At 54.8% G+C, this 23,097-nt stretch overlaps 1 protein-coding gene across 1 annotated transcript; it reads left to right on the top strand.

The window, feature by feature from the left end:
- Nucleotides 1-430: 430 nt before the first annotated feature.
- Rtn4rl2 (reticulon 4 receptor like 2) lies at nucleotides 431-16,273 on the top strand. The gene is made up of 3 exons (XM_052181178.1): nucleotides 431-794; nucleotides 6,672-7,153; nucleotides 14,901-16,273. The coding sequence occupies exons 1-3, from the start codon at nucleotides 764-766 to the stop codon at nucleotides 15,648-15,650; spliced, it is 1,263 nt and encodes a 420-aa protein (XP_052037138.1). The 5' UTR covers nucleotides 431-763; the 3' UTR covers nucleotides 15,651-16,273.
- The last annotated feature ends 6,824 nt before the right edge of the window (nucleotides 16,274-23,097 follow it).

Genomic DNA, 23,097 nt, shown 5'->3' with positions numbered 1-23,097 from the left:
GACGGATGCAAACGATCGCCAAGGACAGGACAGGAGGAGGGGCGCTGAGTGGGAAACTACGTGGAAACTGCGTTTCTTCTGGGAAAGTTGGGAGAGGAAACCCTCACCCTGAAACAAGTCGGGGGTGGGGGTGGGGAGGGGACTTAACACTACTGCGTGCGCGCGCGGCGACACACACACACACACACACACACACACACACCAAGAAGGAATTTCTCTAAAGGCATGGCGCCAGGGAGGCCAGGGGAGCACAGCCTTCCCGATCTCCCAAGGTTGGGAGGGGGCCCGAGAATGAGTGGGCTAGGTGGAGAACTACTCCCGCCTCCTAGTAGCCAGCAAAGGGTTAAACCGGCAGGCCGGGAAGCGAGGGAGGAGCCAGCGAGTGCGGGAATGGGGGGGGGGAGGGAGCGCTTCTTCGCTGTCCCCACTCTCCCTCTGCGAGCAGCCGGGGCGCACGGACCGACCGACTAACCGACTCCCTGCAGGGCCGAGCTGCCGAGGGGGCGCGGACACCCGGTGTCCAGGGTCAGCCCAGCCCCTTCCATCCCGTCGTGCCCCGCCCCGTCCCGTCGGGGCCGATGGCTCCTTCCGAGGCACGGAGTCCGGGGGGCGCAGGGTAGAGCTCTGCAAGCCCGCTGCGTAGCCCGGGACTCCCCGGGTCCTTACGGAGCCCCGCGGAGTCCCCGCCGTCTGTCCGGCGGGATTAGGGAGCGAGTGGGAGCGCCCTCCCCCCGCCGCCCCCTCCCCCGATCGTCGAGACAAGATGCTGCCCGGGCTCCGGCGCCTGCTGCAAGGTAGGGACACCGGCCAGCGGGAGGACACTAGAGAGAGGCGCCCCTCTCCTTGGGCACGAGGGTGGGGCAGTGAAGGGGGTGGGGTGGCTAGGGAGCAAAAAAACCGCTTAGCGCGGGAGCCGCGCCTCCGCCCCCAGAGCTGCCAGCCGCAGGAGGGCACTGGGCTTGGAGCCTGCGGGAATGTGCGGGGAGCTCGTGACCAAGGGGGGACGCGGAGGGCAGACCGAGCTGGCTGGCAGCAGGAGGAAGAGACTCAGGTTCTGTTGTCCCGGCTCCACCTGCTCCGGGGGACGCTGAGGACTCGGGCCGGCTGGGGAAGCGCCGACTCAGCAACTCCTCGTGCCCGGTGTCTCAGCACTTTCCAGTCACCTGGGAAGACGAGCCATGTGGGTAGGGGTCTGCGAGGGAATGTAGGGGGTAGAGAGCGATTCCCCAATGGCCCTGCCTAGTCGCACAGATGGAGGGGCTAGAGGGAGGCTAGTTTCGAGCACTGAGTGACAGCCAAGGGTGTGGGCTGGAGACTGGGGGTGGGGAGGGTAGGGGTCGGAGGGAGGAGGGGGAGTCAGGATGAGAAAAGTGTCTAGGGAGGTGGGGGGGTGAGAAAGAGGGGGTGGGGCGGGATAAAGGAGGAGTAGGAGGGGGAATAAAGGTTAGACGACCGGAAACTGGGGTCCAGGGGAAGACCAAGGAAGAGGGAGGAGAGGGTGCCCAGTTCAGGAGGGAGATGTAGATGGGGCTAGAAAGCTAGAACGGGGCGGGGTAGGGGGAGATAACCGGAAGGGTGACGACTGGGGCTCTAGGAGACTGAAATGGAAAGGGGATGGGAGGACCAGAAGCCAGCGGAAACTGGAGAGGAAGGATAGATGTAAGAGTCAGACACCCGGAAAATGGTTACCAGGGTTGGGGGCCGGGATCCCTACGTGCGTAGAGTGATTTGAGATGAATTCGGATGTCAACAGAAGCCAGAGAAGGAGATGGAAGAGAAGCGATGGTGCCCAGGGAGTAGACAAAGAGGCTCTGGTAACCACTTCCACGTGGAAAGCCCTCCGTTCCAAGGAGCCTGCCTGCCTGTTAGATCCCTTCTCTCGGGGAGTAGCTGGTGAGCTAGCCCAGAGGATCCTGAGGTCTGGGTTAGATGTGAGGGAAGGAGCGTGAGCAGTTGGGGGGAGGGGGTGGCAGCCTCCTTGGGGTGGGTACCTGGGCTGCTCACCGCTGCCATTTATAAATCCAAGCCCCGACGTCGGATCCCGCCGCCCCACAGTAGCTGCTTATTTTGGGGTGTTACATTCTGGCAGAGTGAGAAGCTGTTTGCAGCAGCCTTAAAGCCTTCAGTCACCTGCATCGGTGCCTCCTCGGGGCCCCTGCGTCACTGCTGTGCCATCGCCCCCATGCCACTCCTAAGGCCCCCCACCTCCTCGCCCTCTGCCCCCTCAGCATCTGCCTGGCAGGCCCCTGGCTCTTCCCTGAGGCAGCGTTTGAGGTGTGCAGATGGTGCTTGTATTTAGGACCCATCATTACCCTCTTTCTTCAACTAGAGGCCTGTCTACTTTTCCTGGGACATCTCTGCCCTAGTATGGTGCCCTGGTTCCTGCCCTGGACGCTCTCTGCCCCTACCTCTTCCTCCTCAAGTTTCTTATTCCCGGGGGCCTCTGGTCTCACAGTTGGCACCAGCTGAGAACTTTAGCTCAGATCCTGGCTACGCCAAGGTCTGGCAGCTCTTGGGCTTTGACCATGATCCCTTGGTGAATGGATCCTTTTGGCTCTGGGTGCCTTCGCCTTCCGGGGATCAATATCGCGTTGTAGCCCCTCTCCACTCCCTCCTGTGGTGAGATCTGGCTTTGCCTTTGGTCACTGGTCACTTCTTCTTGACTCTCAGTTGTGTTGTGCTCTAGAGTAACCAGAGCCTGGAGCCCAGGAGTGTAAATCTATGGAGAGTCTATGCTCATCCTACCCCCACCCCAGATCCTCACCTCCACCCCAGATCCCGACCCCCACCCCCACCCCCGATCCCGACCCCGACCCTGAACAGTCAAGCAGCTAGCTAGCACTGTGATTGTCCCAAGATTGAGTATCTGGGCACAGTACCTGTATTCCCTTTACCTCTAGGCCAGCAACTCATATCCAGAGGGTGCGGTGGGGGAAGGGGCTCTGAAAGGAAGGGCAGAGAGGGCCCTTGGATTCCAGGCCACAGTACGTGTGTTCTCAGCTCTGGATCCCACATTATACTTGGACTTCATGGTTAAGTCTTCCTCCCTTCCTAGAAAGGTTGGGGCCTTTGTACTATTGATCTCCCCGGGGGCCATGACGGGTTGGGTTCTGTGGATAAGACGGCGGCATGCATAAATGGAGTGCTGGCACGCCAATGCCGGCATTGCTCGGTCTCACACTGAGTCTTTCTCTGGTCCCACTCGCCATTCATGTTTGGGGGGGGGGCTTAACAGAGGGTAAGGGAGGCTTGCAGAAAAGGATTCCCTCTGCAAGGCAGGGAAGAAACCAAGGATTCTGAGAAGGACAGAAAGGAGTCCTACCCACCAGAAGCCCACTTTTCTGCTTTCCAGCCCTCAGTGGTTTCCTGCCTCACAAAGATTTTTGTCCTAGATGGTAGTTGAGGGTCCCCAGGCCACCTCTGACACACTGTGCCTGCCCAGGACATGCACAGGGGAACCTAGAGTATAGCTGTGGTCCTCAGGGGAGGACCTGGAGTGGATGTGAAGAGGCTTGAGAAGTGGGGCCCTAGGAAGGGGATGTGGGAGAAGGGGAATGGCGAGGGGTAGAGGAGAGGGGAGAAGGGCGGGGGAGACAAGGTGCTCTCCCAGCCCCCTACCTTGCCTCTGCCTGGAGTGCCCAGGCCAACCCCGCCTGGGGGCAGAGAAGCCCAGAGCCCACCACCTCCCCCTCCCCCTCCCCCTTGCCTCCAGTGAGAGCCGCAACGTGAATTATGGATGAAGCTCCTTGGGTTACAGCTGCTTTGCACGGCAGCGAAGGCCAGAAATGGCATCAGAGTCACTGTTACGCAGCAGCTGCCGTGGAGCCCCCCCCCCCCCCGCACCAGGGTCCCTCCTCAAAGGACCTGCGGGAAATACCACTGGGACGGAGGGAAGTGAATCCCGCTGAGAGAAAGGCGTGGATGGAGAGCAGGGAGGGTGGGAGGGCTGGCAAAGAGGAGAGGCGCACAGACGGAGTGGGAAGCCAAACTGGGAGTTTGGGGGGGGGGGGGGAAGGTGAGGGAACTTGCCGGCCCCCGAGGAGCTTGACCTCCGCTTGGGACCTGGGGCCAAGGGTTTGTAGCCCTTCCTGCTTCTCTCCCGGCATAGCAGTCAGTCAGCCAGCCATGGAGGCTGGAGGAAGAGCCCCAAAATCCTGGGGGTGGGGAGGTTGACCGCCGCCGCCGCCCCTCTGTGGAGCTTGTGGATGGGGTGGGATTAAGGGATCAGAGAAGGATCTGGCTTCCTTTGGTGTAAAGTCCTTAGTGAGGCGGAGCTCAGAGGGTGACTCTGAGCGTGCCCTACTGGACGCCAGGCCAGTCTTTTTCCGGCCCTTGTCCCACTTTGTAGTGTGTGACCTTGGATAAGTTGTTTGCCTTCTCTGAAATACAATCGCCGTTCTCATAGGCTTTACACAGCTCTGAAATCTCCAATTCTAAAGGCCAGGCCTCAGTGCTGGGGAAGACCACCCAAGGTCCCACAGTGGACTTCCACACCCCACTCATTCCTCGTTAAGATCAGGGGTGAGAGACGTGCTCCTCCACCCCACGTGGCTCTGAAAAACTCAGGAGAAAAGTGATCGTGAACCACCGCACGGGGGAGGGGTGAGAAGGACCGAGAAACGCGGAGGTGGTGTGAACGAATGGAACAGCCGCGCTGTGTCACTGAATATTACATCACACCCAGCCTACACACGCACGGGGCCCGGCACTCACACACGCAGAGGACCGCCAGCACATGCTCCCTCACTCAAGCACCAGGAGGGGCCATCGAAACACACGATCAGGCTGGGTTGGCCTTGGAAAGTGCCTGAACGTAAAGATCTGGGGAGCACCCTGCCCTGGGGCACCGGGCACTGACAATGGAGCTCCCTGGGAAGAGATTAGGGGACAGGATATGTGCCTGATACAATGTTGCCTACCAGGCTGCTAGCACCTTCAGTAGTGAGCACCTGTCTCGCACTGTACCCCCAGATCACAGGCACCCCTTCACACACACAAACACCTCAGAGCACCTGAAGATGTCACACCCAAACCTCAGTTTGCAGCCTTAAGAGATCTGGCACTCAAAGTTACCCACATCTCAGCTACACACTCCCTGAGCCATGGGGATCCCCAAACCAGGCCTTCCTTTCTGGGACTTCTGAGTTCAAAGAAATAGCTCCTGGCATTGTGGGTGCAGGCTCACCCTTCCCGGGGGGGGGGGGGGGGTTGGGGGGTGGGGGGGGAAGCTTCCCAGGAAAATCTCAGAGGCTTGCTGGGAATGCTGATAGAACTAAGGCGGAGGGGTTCCAATTGGAGCCTCTATCTGCAGCATTGAGGGCTAGGGTTCAGTGCTCCTTGGTGGGGCAGAGAAACACAGGCACCCATTCTGGACTCTTTAGTCTTGCTCTCCTGTCTGTATTGTAAGACTGGCCCATGCCCAAACTCCAAAAGTTACTTTGGAAAGAAATGTAACAAAGACTTTAAAGGAGACTTAATGAGAAGAGCCTAGGCTGATTCTGTAGCCTGGCCTGCTAGCCACTTCCTAGTGGAAAAGTGATGGTGGATTAAGATTCTTCCAAGGCCTTCAAGGAGAGGGAGGAGGGTGTGGGTCACCCTGCCACCTACAAGCCTTCTAGCCACAACGGGTCTCAAGTTAGCGTCTAGCTTTCTCGAGTGGGCTGGTGTTGCTCCCAGAGGACATTTGGCAATGTCTAGAGACATTTTGATTGTCATAACTGGGGGCAGGGTGCTGCTGGCATCTGGTGAGTAGAAGACAGTAGTTTAACACCCTAAAAAGGGTTGTCCCTATCCCAAAGAATCCCCAGCCCAGCTTCAGTACTAAGGAAAGGAAACCCTGACCCAAGTCTTAGACTTTTGACCCCGACTCTAAGCAAGGTCAAGCATGCAACAACAAAAACAGTCAGGAATAAAGAGATGCCTGCTCCCCAGACAACTTTAGACACTTCCCAGTGCTGTCTACAAAATACACCAAGTGTTTGCCCCTTTCCCCAGGCAGAGCTCCTCAGTAAAACCTCAGGGGCTTTCTGGGGATCCTGACAGAGGGAGGATGCCAAACTGGTTCTGTCTTTATCTGCTCCATGGAGGACTGAAGGACAAAGGACCTGGGGTGAATGAGAGAGGAGCCCCCACTCTTCCATGCTGTCCATTCTTGACAAACTGCAGCTCTCAGAAGAGAGGTTTGAAACCTCTCTGTATATCTCTATCCAGCATCTGCCTCTGTCTGTCTGTCCCTCTTGGACTCAACTCCACTTTGAGTCTCTCTCTGCCTTGTACACCTCAGTCTTATAGCTGATTGTAGCTGAGTTGTTGGGGTGCCTGTCTCACATGCACAAGGCCCTCCTGGGCTTGATCTCCAGCTCTGCACAAAGTAGGCATGGAACACACCACTGTAATCTCTGTGTGTTCCTAGGAAGGCAGAGGCAGGAGGATCAGAAGTTCAGGTCATCCTCAGCTAAACATTAAATTTGAGGGCAACCTGAGCTACATAAAGCCTCGTCTCAAAAAGAAGACAGCACAGAGAGATGGAGGGAGGCAAGAAAATGAGGTTTGTGTACCTCAAAGAAACCCAGAGAGTGGTGTGAGGGGAGGGGCCAGGCCTCCTGAGCCTGTGAAGTTGTATCAGGACCCCGCCAGCCCACCCAGTAAGCCTTACTCTGCTCTCCCCACAGGTCCAGCCTCAGCCTGCCTACTGCTGACCCTCCTGGCCCTCCCACCCGTGACCCCCAGCTGCCCTATGCTCTGCACCTGCTACTCCTCTCCACCCACCGTGAGCTGCCAGGCCAACAACTTCTCCTCAGTGCCGCTGTCCTTGCCACCCAGCACACAGCGACTCTTCCTGCAGAACAACCTCATCCGCTCGCTGCGGCCAGGCACCTTTGGGCCCAACCTGCTCACCCTGTGGCTGTTCTCCAACAACCTCTCCACCATCCACCCCGGCACCTTCCGCCATCTGCAGGCCCTAGAGGAACTGGACCTCGGGGACAATCGGCACCTGCGCTCCCTGGAGCCCGACACCTTCCAGGGCCTGGAGAGGTTGCAGTCACTACACCTGTACCGTTGCCAGCTCAGCAGCCTGCCTGGCAACATTTTCCGAGGCCTGGTCAGCCTACAGTACCTCTACCTCCAGGAGAACAGCCTGCTTCACCTACAGGTGAGCCGCCATCTCCCATCTCCCGTAGCCTCTTCCACCTCTTTCTCTCTGGATCTAAGTACCCTCCTTTCTTCTTCCCTGTCACCTCTCCTGACTCCGCATCTCCCTCTACCTGTCTGTCAGTCTTCTTTCTCAGTGTCTGTCCACCCCTCTTCCTCAGTATCTCTCTAACCCCCATTCGCCTCTGCTGTGGGTCTGTCCCTCGCCTGTCTCCTGACTCGCCTCCCCCATATGACTGTCTCCCTCTGCCTCTTCTGTCTGTCTCCCTTCATGCACCCACTCAGCACACTCCTCAAAGTCTGTGGATCTCTCCTTTCTCCAAGAGCCTCAGCCCAGAGGCCTTTGCGTGATCTTTTCCCATCCACCCCCAGGCCCGCCCGCCCACTTGTCACTGCAAGCTGGACAAAGGGTGGAGGCACTGCTGGGGGGAGGGTTGTCTCATAGAAGTCACACTCCTCCCTGATCACACTTAGGAGTAAGAACACAAGGGATCACCTCATCCTTTCTAGATCCTGTCTCTTAAACGTGTTGTCTTGGGTAAAAAGCTGAGGCAGGGGGGTGAGGGTGAGAAGAATAATTATTATTTATTGTTATTATTATTGATCTAATTATTATTTATTGTGATGCTGTCTGGCAATTAAACCCTCACATCTCACTTCCCCAGGAAGCAAAAACACTCCCTCCTAACAAACACCCAGGAGGACGTTTCCCTAAGAGCAGACGCTTTGACTAGAAGGCACTACTCCCCTGCCTGACTCAAAAGGCCCTGCCTTCTTCCTGACCTGGGTTTCACAATCAGATGCTCCTCACAGCAATAGTGATGGTAATTTATCAATGTATTGAGCATCCATAGTATGCTGTATTATAAATACAGCAGCTTTGGAGACAGTATCCAAAAGGAGAAAGGGGCAGACAGAAAACAGCATAGTGACTGGAATAGTATGTCTCATTATTGCTGAACAGCTACAGTCAGCTTAGCAGGCACATAGTAAGTATACATTCTCTTGGGTCCTGGGCAAAGCACTCGATAGACATCAACACTATCACTTATAAGCATGTGGCAATTTTCAAACCTGGGCCTCAGTTTTCCTATCTGTGAAATGGGAGTAATATGGGTATCCATCACCCTGGGATTTTGTAAGCACCAAGTGCATGAATAATTTGTAGCACACTTAGATAGTGCTTGGCATATATAAGAGCTATATAAACTCTTGTTAAAATGCCATGGTTTTTTTTTAATGAGCTTTATTTAACATTGGTCTCAGTGATGTGCCCCAGCCTGAACTCAGAGATCTGGGTCAACTCTAAGGATTATTCTGAGGCCATGGATCGGATCCAACACACACCTCCGATTTCTCTTCTTCCTGAATTTGTTGGGAGCCACGGTCACAGGGCACACTCAGACACTTCATCTCGTGCCTACGGGCCTTTGTGGGCAGGGGTTCTCACCAGAGTTCGCGCTGGGGAAGTATGCCCTGGGGATCCATCCCATGGATGTGTGGGACATATGTCCCTGAAGCCATTGCCCCTGTGCCTGGGGCCTTAGGAGGCTTCAGATTGCCTGGTAGCAGGGACAGACATGGCTCCAAGGGACACAGAAGTGTCTGCAACTACACAGCCAGGGGAGGAGGAGCTGACCCTTGACCCGCCTAATACAACCACACTTTCCAGACCTAGTACCCCGAAGTAAAATGAAGTAGGCTAGGAGTTTCTGCTAGTTTGCTTAGTTTTCATGTGTGTGTGTGTGTGTGTGTGTGTGTGTGTGTGTATGTGTGTGTGGTGTGTGTGTGTGTGTGTGTGGTGTATGTGTGTGTGGTGTGGTGTGTGTGTGTGTGTGTGTGGCTAGTTGACTGGTATTTGTTTTAAGATAAGGTTTCATGAATCCCAGGCTGGCTCTGAACTTACTATGTAATCAAAGATGAATTGAATTTCAACTTCTACTTCCTCCTCCTCCTTTTCCTCTTCTTCTTCCTCTTCCTCCTCTCCCTCTTCTTCCATTCCTTTATTCTTTGAGACTTATTTTTATGTGTATGTGTGTGCACCACATGTGCACAGAGCTGGACGAGGCCAGAAGAGGTCAGATTTCCTGGAGCTGGCGTCACAGATGCTTGTGAGCTGCCACGTGGCTGCTGGGAATCAACCCTAGGTCCTCTGCGAGAGCAGCCATGGTTCTGAGCCCTCTCTCCAGCCCTGATCCTGAGCTTCTGAATCATCGTGCCCCTGACTCCTGAGCACTAGAATTATACACCTGTACCTGTATGCCTGGGTTACAGAGCACTGGGGGGACCCCGGTCTTTGTGTAGGCATACCCCGCCCTGTGGGTTCATGTGTAAAAGGTCTTTCCAGCTTCTTGCGTGGCTTTGGACACACTATTCTTTCCACTCTCTTGTCCACACCTTTGAGCTGGCACCTTAGTGATGTTTATCTAGACGATTCATCAGTAGAGAGGTATTCGGCACAGGCTACACTCTGAGATGGGAGAGCACCACAAATGTTACAGGCTGGGTACCCTGAGCTGAAGAACTCGGGGGTCAGATGAGTTTGCTTCAGATCTCAGGAGATTGTATGCACATAATGAGTTATCGTGAAGGCAGAACCCAAGTCCAAGCGCCCATGTCTCCTATGTGCTTGTCTGTACAGTTCATCTATATCTCCCATGGTCCGTCTGGCCTCCGAGCCTGAAGGAGCTTGCATTCAAACTTCTTAATTCGAAACAAAGTTTCCTGGTGGCAAACTCTCCACTAGTGGGGATGTTATTGTGCTGCTCTGGAAGCTGTGGATTGTAGAGAGTATAGGATTTCAGATTCTCTGAGACACAGTGTTTGGCCTTCGTTTTTAATTCTTAAATTACATTTTTCATGTTTGTAGCAGGTAGTGGGTGCACACGCCACGGCACGCATGTGGAAGCCAAAGGACAACTCGGGGAATTGGTTCTCTCTCTCCTTCACGTTCTCTCTTCCTTCTTTCCAACTATTGAACCTAGGTTGTCAGGCTTGGTAGCAGACAATTTTATTGGCCAACTTGCCTGCCTTGATCCTGTTTTAATTACCAGGGCTAAGATGCTGACCTCCTCATCAATATCTAGACGCTATTCATTGTTTGGCTTTAGGAAAGGTGCCTTCCTTCTCTGGGCCTCCACCTCTTCTTGCTAGTGCCATGTAGATGGTACCTTCCACAGCGACAGGCTGTGAGATGCAAATAGAGTGCATAGCTTAGAGTCTAATAAATTACTCTTGACCCTCGGGACACAGCAGTGCCTGTGCCTGGGGTCACCTAAGGCCCAAGCCTAATGAACCTCTAGGTGGTCACTGGGGTCTTCTGGATTGGGGTCCGTTTTTCTTTTCTGAACAATCCTGACCTGTGCAGCACCAGGTTTCATGGGAAGGAAGTCTCTTTCTTCTTCACACCTGGTCTTTTACAGACAAGAAAAGAGACAGCCTCTGTCTGTAAGGTGCCTGGTAGAACTTGGCCAGGAGATACCACAAGCAGGTGAGAAAACGTGTGGCTCAGGGAGATCCTCAGGAGCAGGTGTGACTGAGGACGGAGCCCAGCCTGCCCCACGAGGGTTCTGGAGGAGGCCCGTTGTTAGGATGTGGCGCGTGCCCGTGGAAATGGTAGAGTCTTCTCATGGCATGTCTGCTGCGGGCTAGGCACTGTGCCAGGCCGGTTCATTCACCAGAAGGCTCCTCACTGAGCACCTACTGCATGCCAGGCAGCGTGCAGGGTGCCAGGGATTCCAGGGTGAATAAAAACAGTATCCCTGCTCTGCCGGAGCCTGTTGGAGGAGGGCCAGATGGTAAAGCTGCTTCTCTCCTCTGGTTACCGCCGAGGCTTGCTTGCTGTTTGCAAGCAGTATTTGAGCCCAGGCAGACCTGAGTTCTAATCTGTGCCCTCTCTCAGCTTGGCTGTGCCCTCCTGGTCCCATCTATGTGGCTCAGGGTAGGAGGTGCTATGGGCACTAAAGGAGATAACTTGGAAAGAATACAGAGCAGTGGAAGTAAACAGCAGCACTGAAGCCACCAACCTTAGAGTTGCCAGGGTAGAACTAGCCCAGGTCTATCTGGTTCTCCAGCGCAGGTGTTGAGCGTCCTGTCTCTGGAGTTCATGCCCATGTTAAATGCTGGGTCTTAAACAAGTGGCTCCCCTTCTCTGATACCCTGTCTTTTAGTCTCCAAATAGAGATCATCATAGCATCTGCCTCAGAGTGTTGATGATTAAGATACTATCAGGATCTGTGCCATAGAGGGTTTTTTGGCATTCAACGAGAACTTGGCAAATCACCTGCTGACGCCGATGATTATGACACCTGCCACGGGTGGGCAAGCACCGAGAGCGGGGGTGCCTACTGCACGGCACACACAGAGAGCAGCTTTGCTCAATGAGTGAAATCGACTCCCGGGCTCACCGAGGAGTCGAAATTAGCAGATGCCTAGGGACCCTGAGGACCAGCCACTCCAAGTCACCTACGGTGCAGAGAGGGTGCCTGGCGCTGTCCAAGGTCGCACCGCCTGGGTGGCTGAGAAGATCAGGACCAAGGCCAGGTGCTGGAAGGCTGGATGGAGGAAGGCAAGGTTAAGAATAGGATGCTCTCAGGCACGGCTGGGAAAGTGTGGGGATGCTGCATTTAGATTCCAAATGGATACAGAAAGCTGTGAACCGGCCAGGCAGGAGGCAAGAGAAATGCGGTTTTTGAAATGGAAGAGAATGACTTTAGCAGATGTTCCAAGCCCAGAGGGAGGGGGCGTGCATGAAGGTGATGGGGGAGGGCAGGGTCTGTAAAAGTCAAGAGCTTATTAATGCACAGAGAAAGGTTTTAATGGCAGAGAGAGGAAGGACCGGGTTTGAGAGCTTCAGGCCCAGGAAGTGGTGAGGAGATCTGGCTGTAACTTGGGTTGGGGGAGGGGACTGGACCCCAAGGCTGAGGCTCAGGGTGGGGAGCAGCAAGAAACACAGAGGGGGGAGGCTGGAATACAAAACTGGGCTGTGGTTGAAGACATCTGGGTTCCCCTGGGGTGTCTGAACCCCAAGGCTCCAGGGTTATGCTTAGCCTGGTGTCACCGTCCTGTATCCCCACACTGACCCCCTGGGTATGACCCCCTATTGCTGACACTCTGTAACCCTCCTCCAAGGGAGGGGTTAGGCAGAAGGACTCACACTACACCCCCTGGGCAGGACAGGAAAGGGGAAACCGGAAGGGCACAACAATAAGGCTGAGGCTCCTGGGGTGAGCAGGTCAGCTGGGGGCCTGAATAGCCATGCCTGGCGATGGCATCAGAGGGTACAGACCACTGTCCTGGTGTCAGAGGTAGCAAGAAGGTTGAGGAGGACTGATCCCAATGTGGCCAAGAGGAGGGTTCTTGGCAGACTCAGTTCCTGTAGCAGAGAGGGCGGAAGGCATATGGGAGGAGGTGCGAGCAGGGAGGAACACAGGAAGGTGGGGGCTGTGGATAGGAGCTGGGACTCAGCACTCACCCCTCCTGAGACCTTCGACCGGGTGCCCAGGTAGCATGAGGAAGGAAGCATCTCCCCAGGCACTGGGGGAGGGAGACGCAACCAGGGTTGGGGAACAGGCCCAAGGCGCACTGGCTTGAGCAGAGAGGGGTGCTCTGGGCATATTAAACCAGATCATCTGGAATCTACTGGCCACAGTTTGGGGGAGGACCCCAAGGCCATGGGGTGAGAAAAATGGGGTTCTGGCTCTTTCTACAGTCAACCCTTCATCTCTGAAGCAAACTGTACTTTGAAGGGGTCGATCCTAAGTTCTAGTTCCCAAATCACACTGTGCACGGGTTGCGGTCTGAGAGCAATCCAACCCAGGCTCTTGAAGGCTCTCGATTGGCAAACACTCTACCACTGAGCTCCAGCCCTCACACCAGCTCACTGCCAAGGGTTCCCTCCCTGGTAAGGCAGTTAAAATACAGAGTCCACTCCCCAGGGTCATATCTACACCTGTGCTCCTGAGCCATAATCCCAAGGTTCTCCTTGTGATGGCTCCTGGGGTGTCTCTCAAGATGTCCTCTCCACCCCAGGCCCTGTCCCCACAGTGTAAGAGGGACAGTGATACAGTGCATCAGGGACTTAAGCTTCTTCCCTCCTTTTCTATGTCTGGGGCGGGGGCGGGGTGGTGTGGAGGTGACACTGGTCCCTGAGTAAGTCCGCCAGGAGTACCTCTCTTAGAGGAAAATGGGTGGGATGGGATGGGATTCTAAATGAGCCCGTGCTGTCATGACAACCGTGAAATATGGATGGTTGGCTCTGCCTCTATTAGCTGCTGTGTCCTCAAAGGCATCCTAACATCTAACCTTCCTTCAGTCTGTTGAAGAAACTTCTTCCCTTCTATACTAAGGAAACAGGGTCTCAATGGGTCTAAACAACCTGTTCAGAAGCTAGGAAAGGAGAAAGCTGGGGTTTGTGTTGGTGCTTTTACCTCCTGAGCCTATGGGCTACATCCCTGGACCAAAAGTCCATCTGCAGGATCTGTACCCAGCGCTCCACCCCATGAACCTTATGTGAATGCTCTTCATTGGCCCTCTGAACAGACCCAAGAGCTAGAAACACTCATTTCTGCTTTACAGAGGAGAAAGCATGCTTAGGAGTAACTTGTCTCTCGGCACAATTAATAAACATGGCTAATTCACATGATGTCTGCCCACATTAAAATCCAAGCATCTTAATCCATGCCGCCCCATTTCAGCACCACATCATTTGACAGGGAAAGGATCTGAGGCACAGAAAGATAGAACGACTTTTCCCAGGCATCTAGTCAGTTCATGACAGACCCACGATCTGACTCTCCAGCTCCAAGCCGTGCTCCCGGGAATGCAGACTTCACAGGCTTCCCCCACACCTGCCAGATGGGATGGCAAGCACTGGGAAGTTACTGGAACCTGATGGGACTGGGATACACTCTAAATCTAAGAATCAGGCAGGTGAGGCATTATCCCTGTGCAATGTGTTGACTGCCATCTTGACAGGATCTAGATTCACCTAGGAGGGCTAGCAAGATGGCTCATCAGAAAAGCAGGTATCACCAAGGACGATGGCCTCAGTTCTATCCTGCAAGCTTCTATAATCAAAGGAGAGGACCCACTCCCACAAGTTGTGTACACGAACTCACACACACATGCACACACACACACACACACAAGGGGTTGGGGGCGCCGGGATACATTAAATAAATAAGTAAATGTAAGACCCAGTGATATAACTGGGTATCGTGTTACTGAGTGTTAATTCAAGCTACTCAAGAGGTTGAAGCACAGGAATAACAAGTTCAAATCCACAGAGGCTAAACAAGCAAGTTCAAAGACAGCCTGGGCAATAGGTGAGACTCTGTCTCCAAATGTAGATGTAAAAAGGTGCTGGGTTCAGTCTTTTGTGGCCCTGGGCAACGTGACCCACTGACCTCAATTGTGTAGCTTTTTCCATAGGAAATAGGTTAGAAGATGCGGGTTTCAAGTTCAGGGCTCAGACTGACTCAGTTGATAAGATGCAGTCTAGCATGTTTGAAGCCATGGGTTCAATCCCCTGAACCATATTAAACTGTTTTGGTAGCACAAGCCTGAAATCTCAGAAATCAAGAGGTGGAGGCAGGAGATTAGGAGACCCTCTCAGTGCAGCTGGGATACGGATGTGGGAGCCCTTTCCCACTTTCCACCAGGCCATTATACCTCCCTTAGCCTCCCCCAAGTCCTGGCATGGAGTCTCTGTCTCAAGCCACTCTCTTCTGTTTCCATCCCCGACTCAGGATGACTTGTTCGCGGACCTGGCCAACCTGAGCCACCTCTTCCTCCACGGGAACCGCCTGCGGCTGCTCACGGAACACGTGTTCCGCGGCTTGGGCAGCCTGGACCGGCTGCTGCTGCACGGGAACCGGCTGCAGGGCGTGCACCGCGCGGCCTTCCACGGCCTCAGCCGCCTCACCATCCTCTACCTGTTCAACAACAGCCTGGCCTCGCTGCCGGGAGAGGCTCTGGCCGACCTGCCGGCGCTCGAGTTCCTACGGCTCAACGCCAACCCCTGGGCGTGCGACTGCCGCGCTCGGCCGCTCTGGGCTTGGTTCCAGCGCGCGCGGGTGTCCAGCTCCGACGTGACCTGCGCCACCCCGCCCGAGCGCCAGGGCCGGGACCTGCGCGCGCTGCGCGACACCGATTTCCAAGCGTGCCCGCCGCCCACGCCCACGCGGCCGGGCAGCCGCGCCCGCGGCAACAGCTCTTCCAACCACCTGTACGGCGTGGCCGAGGCGGGCGCTCCCCCCGCAGACCCGTCCACGCTCTACCGAGACCTGCCCGCCGAGGACTCGCGGGGGCGCCAGGGCGGGGACGCGCCCACCGAGGACGACTACTGGGGGGGCTACGGCGGCGAGGACCAGCGGGGCGAGCAGACGTGTCCCGGGGCCGCGTGCCAGGCGCCCGCAGACTCGCGTGGCCCCGCGCTCTCGGCCGGGCTGCACACCCCTCTGCTCTGCCTCTTGCTCCTGGCGCCCCATCACCTCTGACTGCGGTGCTCGGACGGAAGAGGCCACAGCCTTCGCCCCGATCTCCTTCTCTTCCCCACGGAGCCTCGGCTCCATCCTTGTCCCTTGTTTGCGACCCGGCCTGGTACCTTCCCTAGGCCTTCTCGCTCTGTTTCTCCCCCCCCCCCCCCCGACCAGGCTGCCTCATTTGCCTTCTGGGCTGTTCGGACTTAGGTATGGCCGCCCCTAAGACGGTGTATAAGGTGGTTCGGCTCCATTCGCCCAGATTCTAGCCAGTAACTCTTCTTCCCCCATCCCAAGGCTGGGGCGTGGCACCCCAGGCAGCCGTTGCTCCTCTCTCCAGGGCCCCACAGTGGACTCGGGGGGCTTTAGTCTGCAGAGCACCTCACCAGCAGAGCCTTTGAAAGCTCCCCCTGGGAGCCTCCCCTCCTCCCCCGGACTTCGGAGGGAGGTCTCAGCGAGGCCCAGGCTGCCCCTGGACCCTGCTTGTCCTGATCCCTTCAGCCTCCTGACACGGGAGGAATACTTTTCTCCTAAGTCTACCCAGGACACTTTTTAGGGTGCCTGAAGAGAGTTTCCTCTCCACCCATGGCCCCTGTATGGTGAAGATCAAAAGAAATTGTTGGGGGAAAATTTATTAAAAAAGTCTATTATTTTATCTCCTGTAAGATTATTTTTTTGGTTTTGTTTTTGGTTTGGTTTGGTTTTTGGGGTTTTTTTTGTTGTTGTTGTTTTGTTTTGTTTTGTTGTTGTTGTTGTTGTTGTTGTTTCCCTCAAGATCTCAAAGGCAGCAGGGCAGAGGCAGCACTCATCTTTAATCTCAGCATTCAGGAGGCAGAGGCAGGCAGATCTCTGTGAGTTCGAGGCCAGCCTGATCTACAAAGAGAGTGCCAAGACACCCAGGGCTGTTACAAAGAAAATCTGTCTCGAGAAAGAGACCTCAAAAGCAGAAGTAGGACTTAGACCTGAAAGAGAAGGAAGAGCTGTCTCAGGCCACCAATATTTCCTGCTGCACGGGTTCACCTGCTGCACTGACTTTCCTGACCTGGACCTCAAGGTCATTCTGACCCTCCCAAAGCTTCCGTTTCTTGAGTTACCTGGGTGTTGGGGATGTGTGCTGATGGCACTAATTTACCCAAGAGAAGCAGCTACCACCAGCCCTGAAGTGTTTGGTGGGTCTCTGAAAAAGAAATGCAGCCCCACCATCCCCCACCAGGAGGTGCTGTAACTTAGATTATCCGTGGGCACAATCAGCTTAAACATGGCTTTGGGCCTCTCTGGAAAAGGCAGATCTTCCTCAGGAGAGCACTGTAACGCCACAAAAGGCTGAAAGAGCAGAAGCTACGACTAGATTTCAGCTCCTGTTTGTCTTCTTTGTTGAATGCCCCCCTATGAAGTAGTCAATGTACACAGCTATTCTCAATACCGACAGCCATCTGGTCTCTCTTTGCTCCAGTGAGATTGAAGCCTTCATAGGCGGACCGAGCCAAGGAAGGAAGCACTTCTCTGAGCAGGTTAGAAGAGGCTAAGGGGTTAGGGTAATCAAGGGACGAGGATTTCAAGTTGGGGTGCCTTACACTGCAGTGTGGCTAGGAGCCCTCTCTCCTGGGAGAGTAAAGAGGCTGGGGGCAGGGCTAGCGTGACGCGTAGCCTTGAGACTCATCAGATGGAAATGATCTAGGATCCAGAGATAAGGGTGTAAGTTGAGAGGTGGGAATGGCAGGCAGAACAGGAGGGACCTGGGTGCTAGGGTTTCAGGACTGAGCTACTTCTGGGATCCTGCAAGGATGGTTAGAAGAGCGGATAGACACGGGAAGGAATAGGTGTCCAAAGCCTGTAGCAGATGGACTTTAGATGTGAATGTCAAATGGATGGGAGCCAGTCAGAACACAGGTCAGAGCTGGAGAGCTCTGGGTTGAGGGTCTTAAAGGGCCTGTGTTAGGCTGGCTTGGAGGAGGAAGCTTATGAGTGGGAGTGGGGGAGGAAGCGGGTGGAGGTAAGATTGAGGGGGAAGGGGAGATGTCAGCTAGGAAAAGTGCTGTGTTGGAGGAGGGGCTTCTGGGCCAGGGCAGGGCAGGGGAGGGGAGTATGCTGGTAAATCAGAGGCAGGCTGTCCAGGTCACAGAATTATCGTTGTGAAATATTCATGGACCTCTGGTCCAGATGCTATTTCAGAACAGCGAGGGCAGGAGGAGTGTGTGAGAGCCTCGGGAAGGAGCCTAGAGCAACGCTGCTCCCCACTGGCCCCCACCGCAGCCACTGCTCACACAGACAGACCAAGGGACACCCATCAGGTGCACACCCACTTTCCAGCTCTCCCTCACACACACACAAGCACACACACACACACACACACACACGCACAGAATGGAGCTCTGTGGCAAGTGTAAGCACGCCAGCCACCCACGGGTCCCACAAACAGGCAGATGCACCTCAGATATGTGGACTCTGTACCCACACCCTCTCTCTCATCCTCAGCAATCTCACAAGCTCAGATCCCCCAGCTTCTCCAGACAATCCAGATTGACAGCTGTGAGCCATAGACCCCAAAATAAAAGAGACGGGCAAGCCCCTGTATCCCTGCCCCCACCCATGTCCTGAGAAGGAAACTGAGGCCAGAGGGTCCAGGAATGGATTCATCCATGACTCCCCTAACTCCTGAAAGAAACACAATCCATTCGCCTCCCACATTCCTTGAGTGTGTCCCCATTCTGCATGCTTCCTTTTTTTCAGACACCCAATGTGGTGGGCGCTAGCTCCTCCCTTCTCTAATCTCCTGCATCTACTCAGTTCTCAGGCCCCCCTCCTGGCCCCTGTCCATGCTCTCTTTCCTACCTCCCAGCTGAAGCTCTTCATTACCTCATGTTTAGAATATAAATGAAAAGGGAAGTAATCTCTACTCCGCCTTTTCTGCACTCAGTCTCCCTCCCTCCCTCCAAGCCCCACCTGCCCACAGTGTCACTATGTCACTCTGGGACGTATCATGCCTCCACCCCCATAGCCTTCAGATTCAAGTTAAACACCTCATCCAGGGATCAGTGGGGTTTCACTGTCAAGAAGCAGCAGCTACTCCAACCTCCCCAACTTGATGTCCAGCAGCCTTCTTCTCTAAAGCGTGTGTGTGTGTGTGTGTGTGTGTGTGTGTGTGTGTGTGTGTATGCGTGCGTGTATTGCCACCTGGCTTGGTATGCTAAAAATCTACTTTGAATGCTCCCTAAAGTTCCTTCACCTCCCCCAAACTAGGAAACTCCTCCCTGCTCTCCTCAGATCAACAGACTCCAGAGCTCTTCCTCAAAGCCTGGACTGCACCTTCCTGCCCATAGGCAGGGCTCTCTACATTGCCCTTCAAACTACAGAGATAAAGTAGCCCAGAGGATGGCTGCCCCCTACTGGCCATTACGGGAAGCGCAGAAAGGCTTTGTCACCGCAAACTGCCGAGTGAGCATGCAATCTCCCGGGGAGCCGAATAGAAGGACGCCAGATGACAAGCTTTCTAAGCCCTTAAGCTTCTCAGGTTCTTACACCCAGACTGGGGGTGAGGGTGTTTTCAGCCCGGTTTTCTGAGCAGCTGGCTCCCCACTTTAGATCTCTAATCTGTTAGAGAGCTCTTTTATAAAACATGAAAAAACGGGGCTTCCAGGACCCTTTAGGAGGGAAAGTTGGCCAACAGCTTCTGAGAGGCCACAGAAGCAGAGCCAGCCCAGGTGGCAGGCCCAAGGGCCAGCTGGGGTCAGGTTTCTCTATGAATTTTTAATGCTTCCAGCCAGACCTGTCAGTTGTCCTGAAACCTGAGTATCCATCTCCTTCCTTCTTTACCAGATGCCCTTGTCCATCCCTCTGTTCCTGGGGAACGGGCCAGAGAGGGGGCCCTGGGATCGCTATGCTCAAGGAAAGTGGTTTGGGGTAGTGGAGGGTTTTCCTATTCCCTAGCTATGCGGCCTTGGCAAATTACTTCTCCTGGTCTCCCCTTTTGTTGGTATTGTTGGGTTGGACATCTGGGTGGGGGAGCTCCCTGAGGGAACTGAGTTGTGGTGGGGGAGCGAGCACCCAGCAGGCCACCGGAAAGGGAAAATGGCCTGTGTTTGTGGGCACCATCTTCCCACAAGCCCTGTTTCTTCTCGGCTTCTTTTCTTCCACCCCTAGAAGTGGTTTTGCCTCTTTGTTTTGAAGGTGGGACTCTAACTGCTTTGGTGTCCCCAGTCACCTCCAAAAAGCCTGAGCCTCAAATTTCTCCCAGGAACTACAGATGAGAAGAGAGGGGAAGGCTGGGGAAAAAAAAATAGACAATAGAGGGCTAAAGAGTGGGGAGATGGGACAGGAGTGGGGGTGGGGGGAGAGGAAAACCCTGAGGTGGGGTGGGCGGGAAAGGGGGCCACCCATCTTAGAGAAGAGCCAGGCGCAGACTCGCCCTGTTATCTCAGATTCCTCCCCTCCCCTCCGCTCCCCCTCCCCTTCCCTCTCCTCCCCCTCCCCCTTGCCTCCCCTTTCTTTTTTCCTCCTCGCACCTTCTCCCAGGCCAAGTCACACCAGAAACACACACCAGAAACAGCCACAGTGCGCAGTGGGGAGAGGCTGTAGAAGGAAATGGGTCCCCATTTTCCTGTCCATTCAGCTTTTGCACTGTTTCAAAAATAAGAGCCTTTCTATCTAATTAAGTGGGAAGCCGCTTCCTTGAGCCTCTCGACCAACCGACCAACGGACTGAAGGCTGCTGGATCCGGATCTGGTAGCTGCAGGAATCTGCACGTTTGGTTTTTTTGTTTTTTGTTTGTTTGTTTGTTTTGTTTTTTTCAAGCAGAGATCCACTGTGAGTGCGCTCAAGACTGAGAATCGGCTTCTTGAGAATGGGGAAGGGAGGAGAGGGAGAGCAGACAGCAATGCCAAAGAAAGTTGAAGGTCCTCCCCAAACACACACACTTGGTGGAAGCTGAGAATGAGAACCCTGTGTAGAGGGCGGTGGGTGCAAACAGAAGATGGAGGAGGACGGCCAGAACACGCTTGCCTGTAATCCCAGCTCTAGGTGGGTGGGGCAAGAGCATAGCAATGAATTCGAGGCCAGCCTGGGCTATGTAGGGAGTTCCAGGCTAACTTGAGCTACGAACTGGGGTCCTGCTTAAACAAAAACATAATCACAGATAAACCCTCACTAGCTTTCTGGGGAGGAGGGCCAGAGAGCAAGCGTTTCATTCATTCTCCAAGACCAGTGTGCCTCTGTAGGGTGAAATCGCAAGAATCTGTGGGTCTGTTTATGTCACCTCCTTAACCAGGGCCCCCTGCACCGTCGGGGACGCAGCTGTGTCCAGCATCCTTCTGACCTGTTCTCTCCGGCCTCCCCCCAGCCCCCAGTCCCAGCTCATCTGCATAAAGTTCCAATTAACACGTTTCCCCAGAGCTGTTTGCGATCCCTGAACTCGCTCCCAACCCAGAGCGTGCTTCCTGCCGCCCCCTCGTCCCTAGGATCGCAGCCCCATTAACCCCTGAGTCCCGGGAGGCTCCCCGTGGCTCTAGCCAGTCCCTCCGAAGGATCCCGCCTCCTCGGGACGCAGCCCTGGTCGGTGGTCTGCTCAAAGGGCGGGGCGGAGGTCGGGGCTCCTCGGAAAAACGACAGGCGCTTGCCCGCCCCTCTTTCTGGGAAGAGATGAGGAGGGGGACTTCTCCCGGGAGACTCGGGCGTCGAAATTCCTCGTTCCTCATCCTCCGGCCCCCGCACCCCTCCTCCCGGCAAGGCACCCTCTCCCCTCCCCAGCCATCTGTTCCTCTAGGCAGCGCCGCGACAAACACGGCTCTAGCTTGCTTCCGTCCCTACCCAGCCCCCTCCCCAAGCTCCCCCATCCCCAGGAATGGAACAATGATGACACCCTCTCCTAGAAGGTCCACACATCGGCCTCCACCTCTCTCTGGGAGGTGTGTGTGCGGAGGGCAGGGTAGCTGTGGAAGTCCCCTTCTCCGGAGGGAGGGATCCGTGGGGCTTGAGAGAGAGAATGCTTCAAGGGCTGGGAGATCTGGGAAGACGGAGAAGAGACTTTTGGAAAGGACAGAGCAAGCAGAGGTAGGCAAACCGAGGCATAGGGGCCAGAAGCATGGATTTGAACGCAGTGGTCTGGGGTTCCCCTCCAGGCTTGCCACCCCCGACTTGGCTACCCTCAAACAAGCTGCGCCGCCTGCTGGGCATACTGAGTACCGCGCGCCCACACACTGGGCTTGCAGCGCCTGCCTTCTTCAGAGAACTGACTCACCGTAGGAAGTCAAACAGGTCACTTGATGGCTTGAGGTTCGCAAAATTAAGAGTCCTGGGCAGGGAGCCCCGGCAGGGCCTTTGGGAGTTCGCCAGCCTCACTGACAGGATCTCTCCCATTCTGAGATTTTTTTTTTTTTTTTTTTTTGCACAAAAGGCCACATAGAGAGTCAGGAGTCTGCTTAGAGCAACCATCTGCTGCGTGACTTCTCTCCAGACCTCGTGCAGTTTTGTCATTTGAAGATGGGTGGGCCATTCCTTATTTATTCCTCAAGAGAACTCAGAACAAAGCGGAAGCCCAGCTTATCTGGAGCCCTAGCATTTGAGGTGTCCCTCCACGGGGTAGGGGCCAAGAGAGTGGATCAGGACTTTTACCACAGGGGGTCACTCCAAAGTCAGAGTTGGTGCTAATCTGTCAACCCAACAGTTGGGAAGCTGAGGCAGGAGGATTGGCAGTGAAAGGCTAGTCCCTAGGCTAGTTTGTCTTAGGCTAACAAGTGACCTCCTGAAACATACTAACAAGTCACCGGGCCATGACAACTAGGATGCCTGGGTAATGCCTTCTGCCCCTGACTGCCACTGTGGTAGGCTTCTGTTGTCGGTCACTTTGCTGCCTGCCCTTGCCTAAACACTCTGCCCCTGGGTACCACGTGGCTTTGCCTTAACCGTTCTAGGTATTTTCCAAAAACTACAACGCAGTGCATTTGCTAACCTCTCCAAACATGGCGGCCATGAAGTGACTCACCGGTGTGGACCACAGATTCTCAGCAGGCACCCGTGGCCCTGCCAGCCTATGCCTAACTGCTAAGACGTTATGTCCCAAGGCACAGACCAGGGATGGCCTGGGAAAAACAAGGTCTTCCTGGAATGTCGCTCATCACTTAAGATGGAGTTCTCTTTACATGCAACTAATTTTAAAGCCTCGCTTTAATGTTTAAAGTAAATGCAAAAATAGTGTAACACAGTTCAGAATTTGCCTGGTGTCTTACGATAAAATAGACATTGCTTTCAGCAGGCTTCAGACATTCCTTGGTGGCAGACAAGTTTGAGTTATTCCTTAATGTCTGTCTGTCTGTCTGTCTGTCTTCTCTCTCTCTCTCTCTCTCTCTCTCTCTCTGTGTGTGTGTGTGTGTGTGTGTGTGTGTGTGTGTATCTGTGTGTCTGTGACTCTGAAGCTCAGGCTGGCCTGGGATTTACTGTGTAGCCCAGGCTACACACCTATGATTCACACCTA

This window comes from Apodemus sylvaticus, chromosome 5 (genome assembly GCF_947179515.1).
Source record: "Apodemus sylvaticus chromosome 5, mApoSyl1.1, whole genome shotgun sequence".
Taxonomy (NCBI): domain Eukaryota; kingdom Metazoa; phylum Chordata; class Mammalia; order Rodentia; family Muridae; genus Apodemus; species Apodemus sylvaticus.
This window is presented reverse-complemented; position numbering and strand designations above follow the sequence as displayed.

Bases quoted from the DNA above. Each gene is read 5' to 3' on its own strand.
- Rtn4rl2 (XM_052181178.1), top strand. From the start codon at position 764: ATGCTGCCCGGGCTCCGGCGCCTGCTGCAAG. The intron at 795-6,671 runs GTAGGGACACCG...CTCTCCCCACAG, and splicing joins GCTCCGGCGCCTGCTGCAAG to GTCCAGCCTCAGCCTGCCTA. The intron at 7,154-14,900 runs GTGAGCCGCCAT...TCCCCGACTCAG, and splicing joins ACAGCCTGCTTCACCTACAG to GATGACTTGTTCGCGGACCT.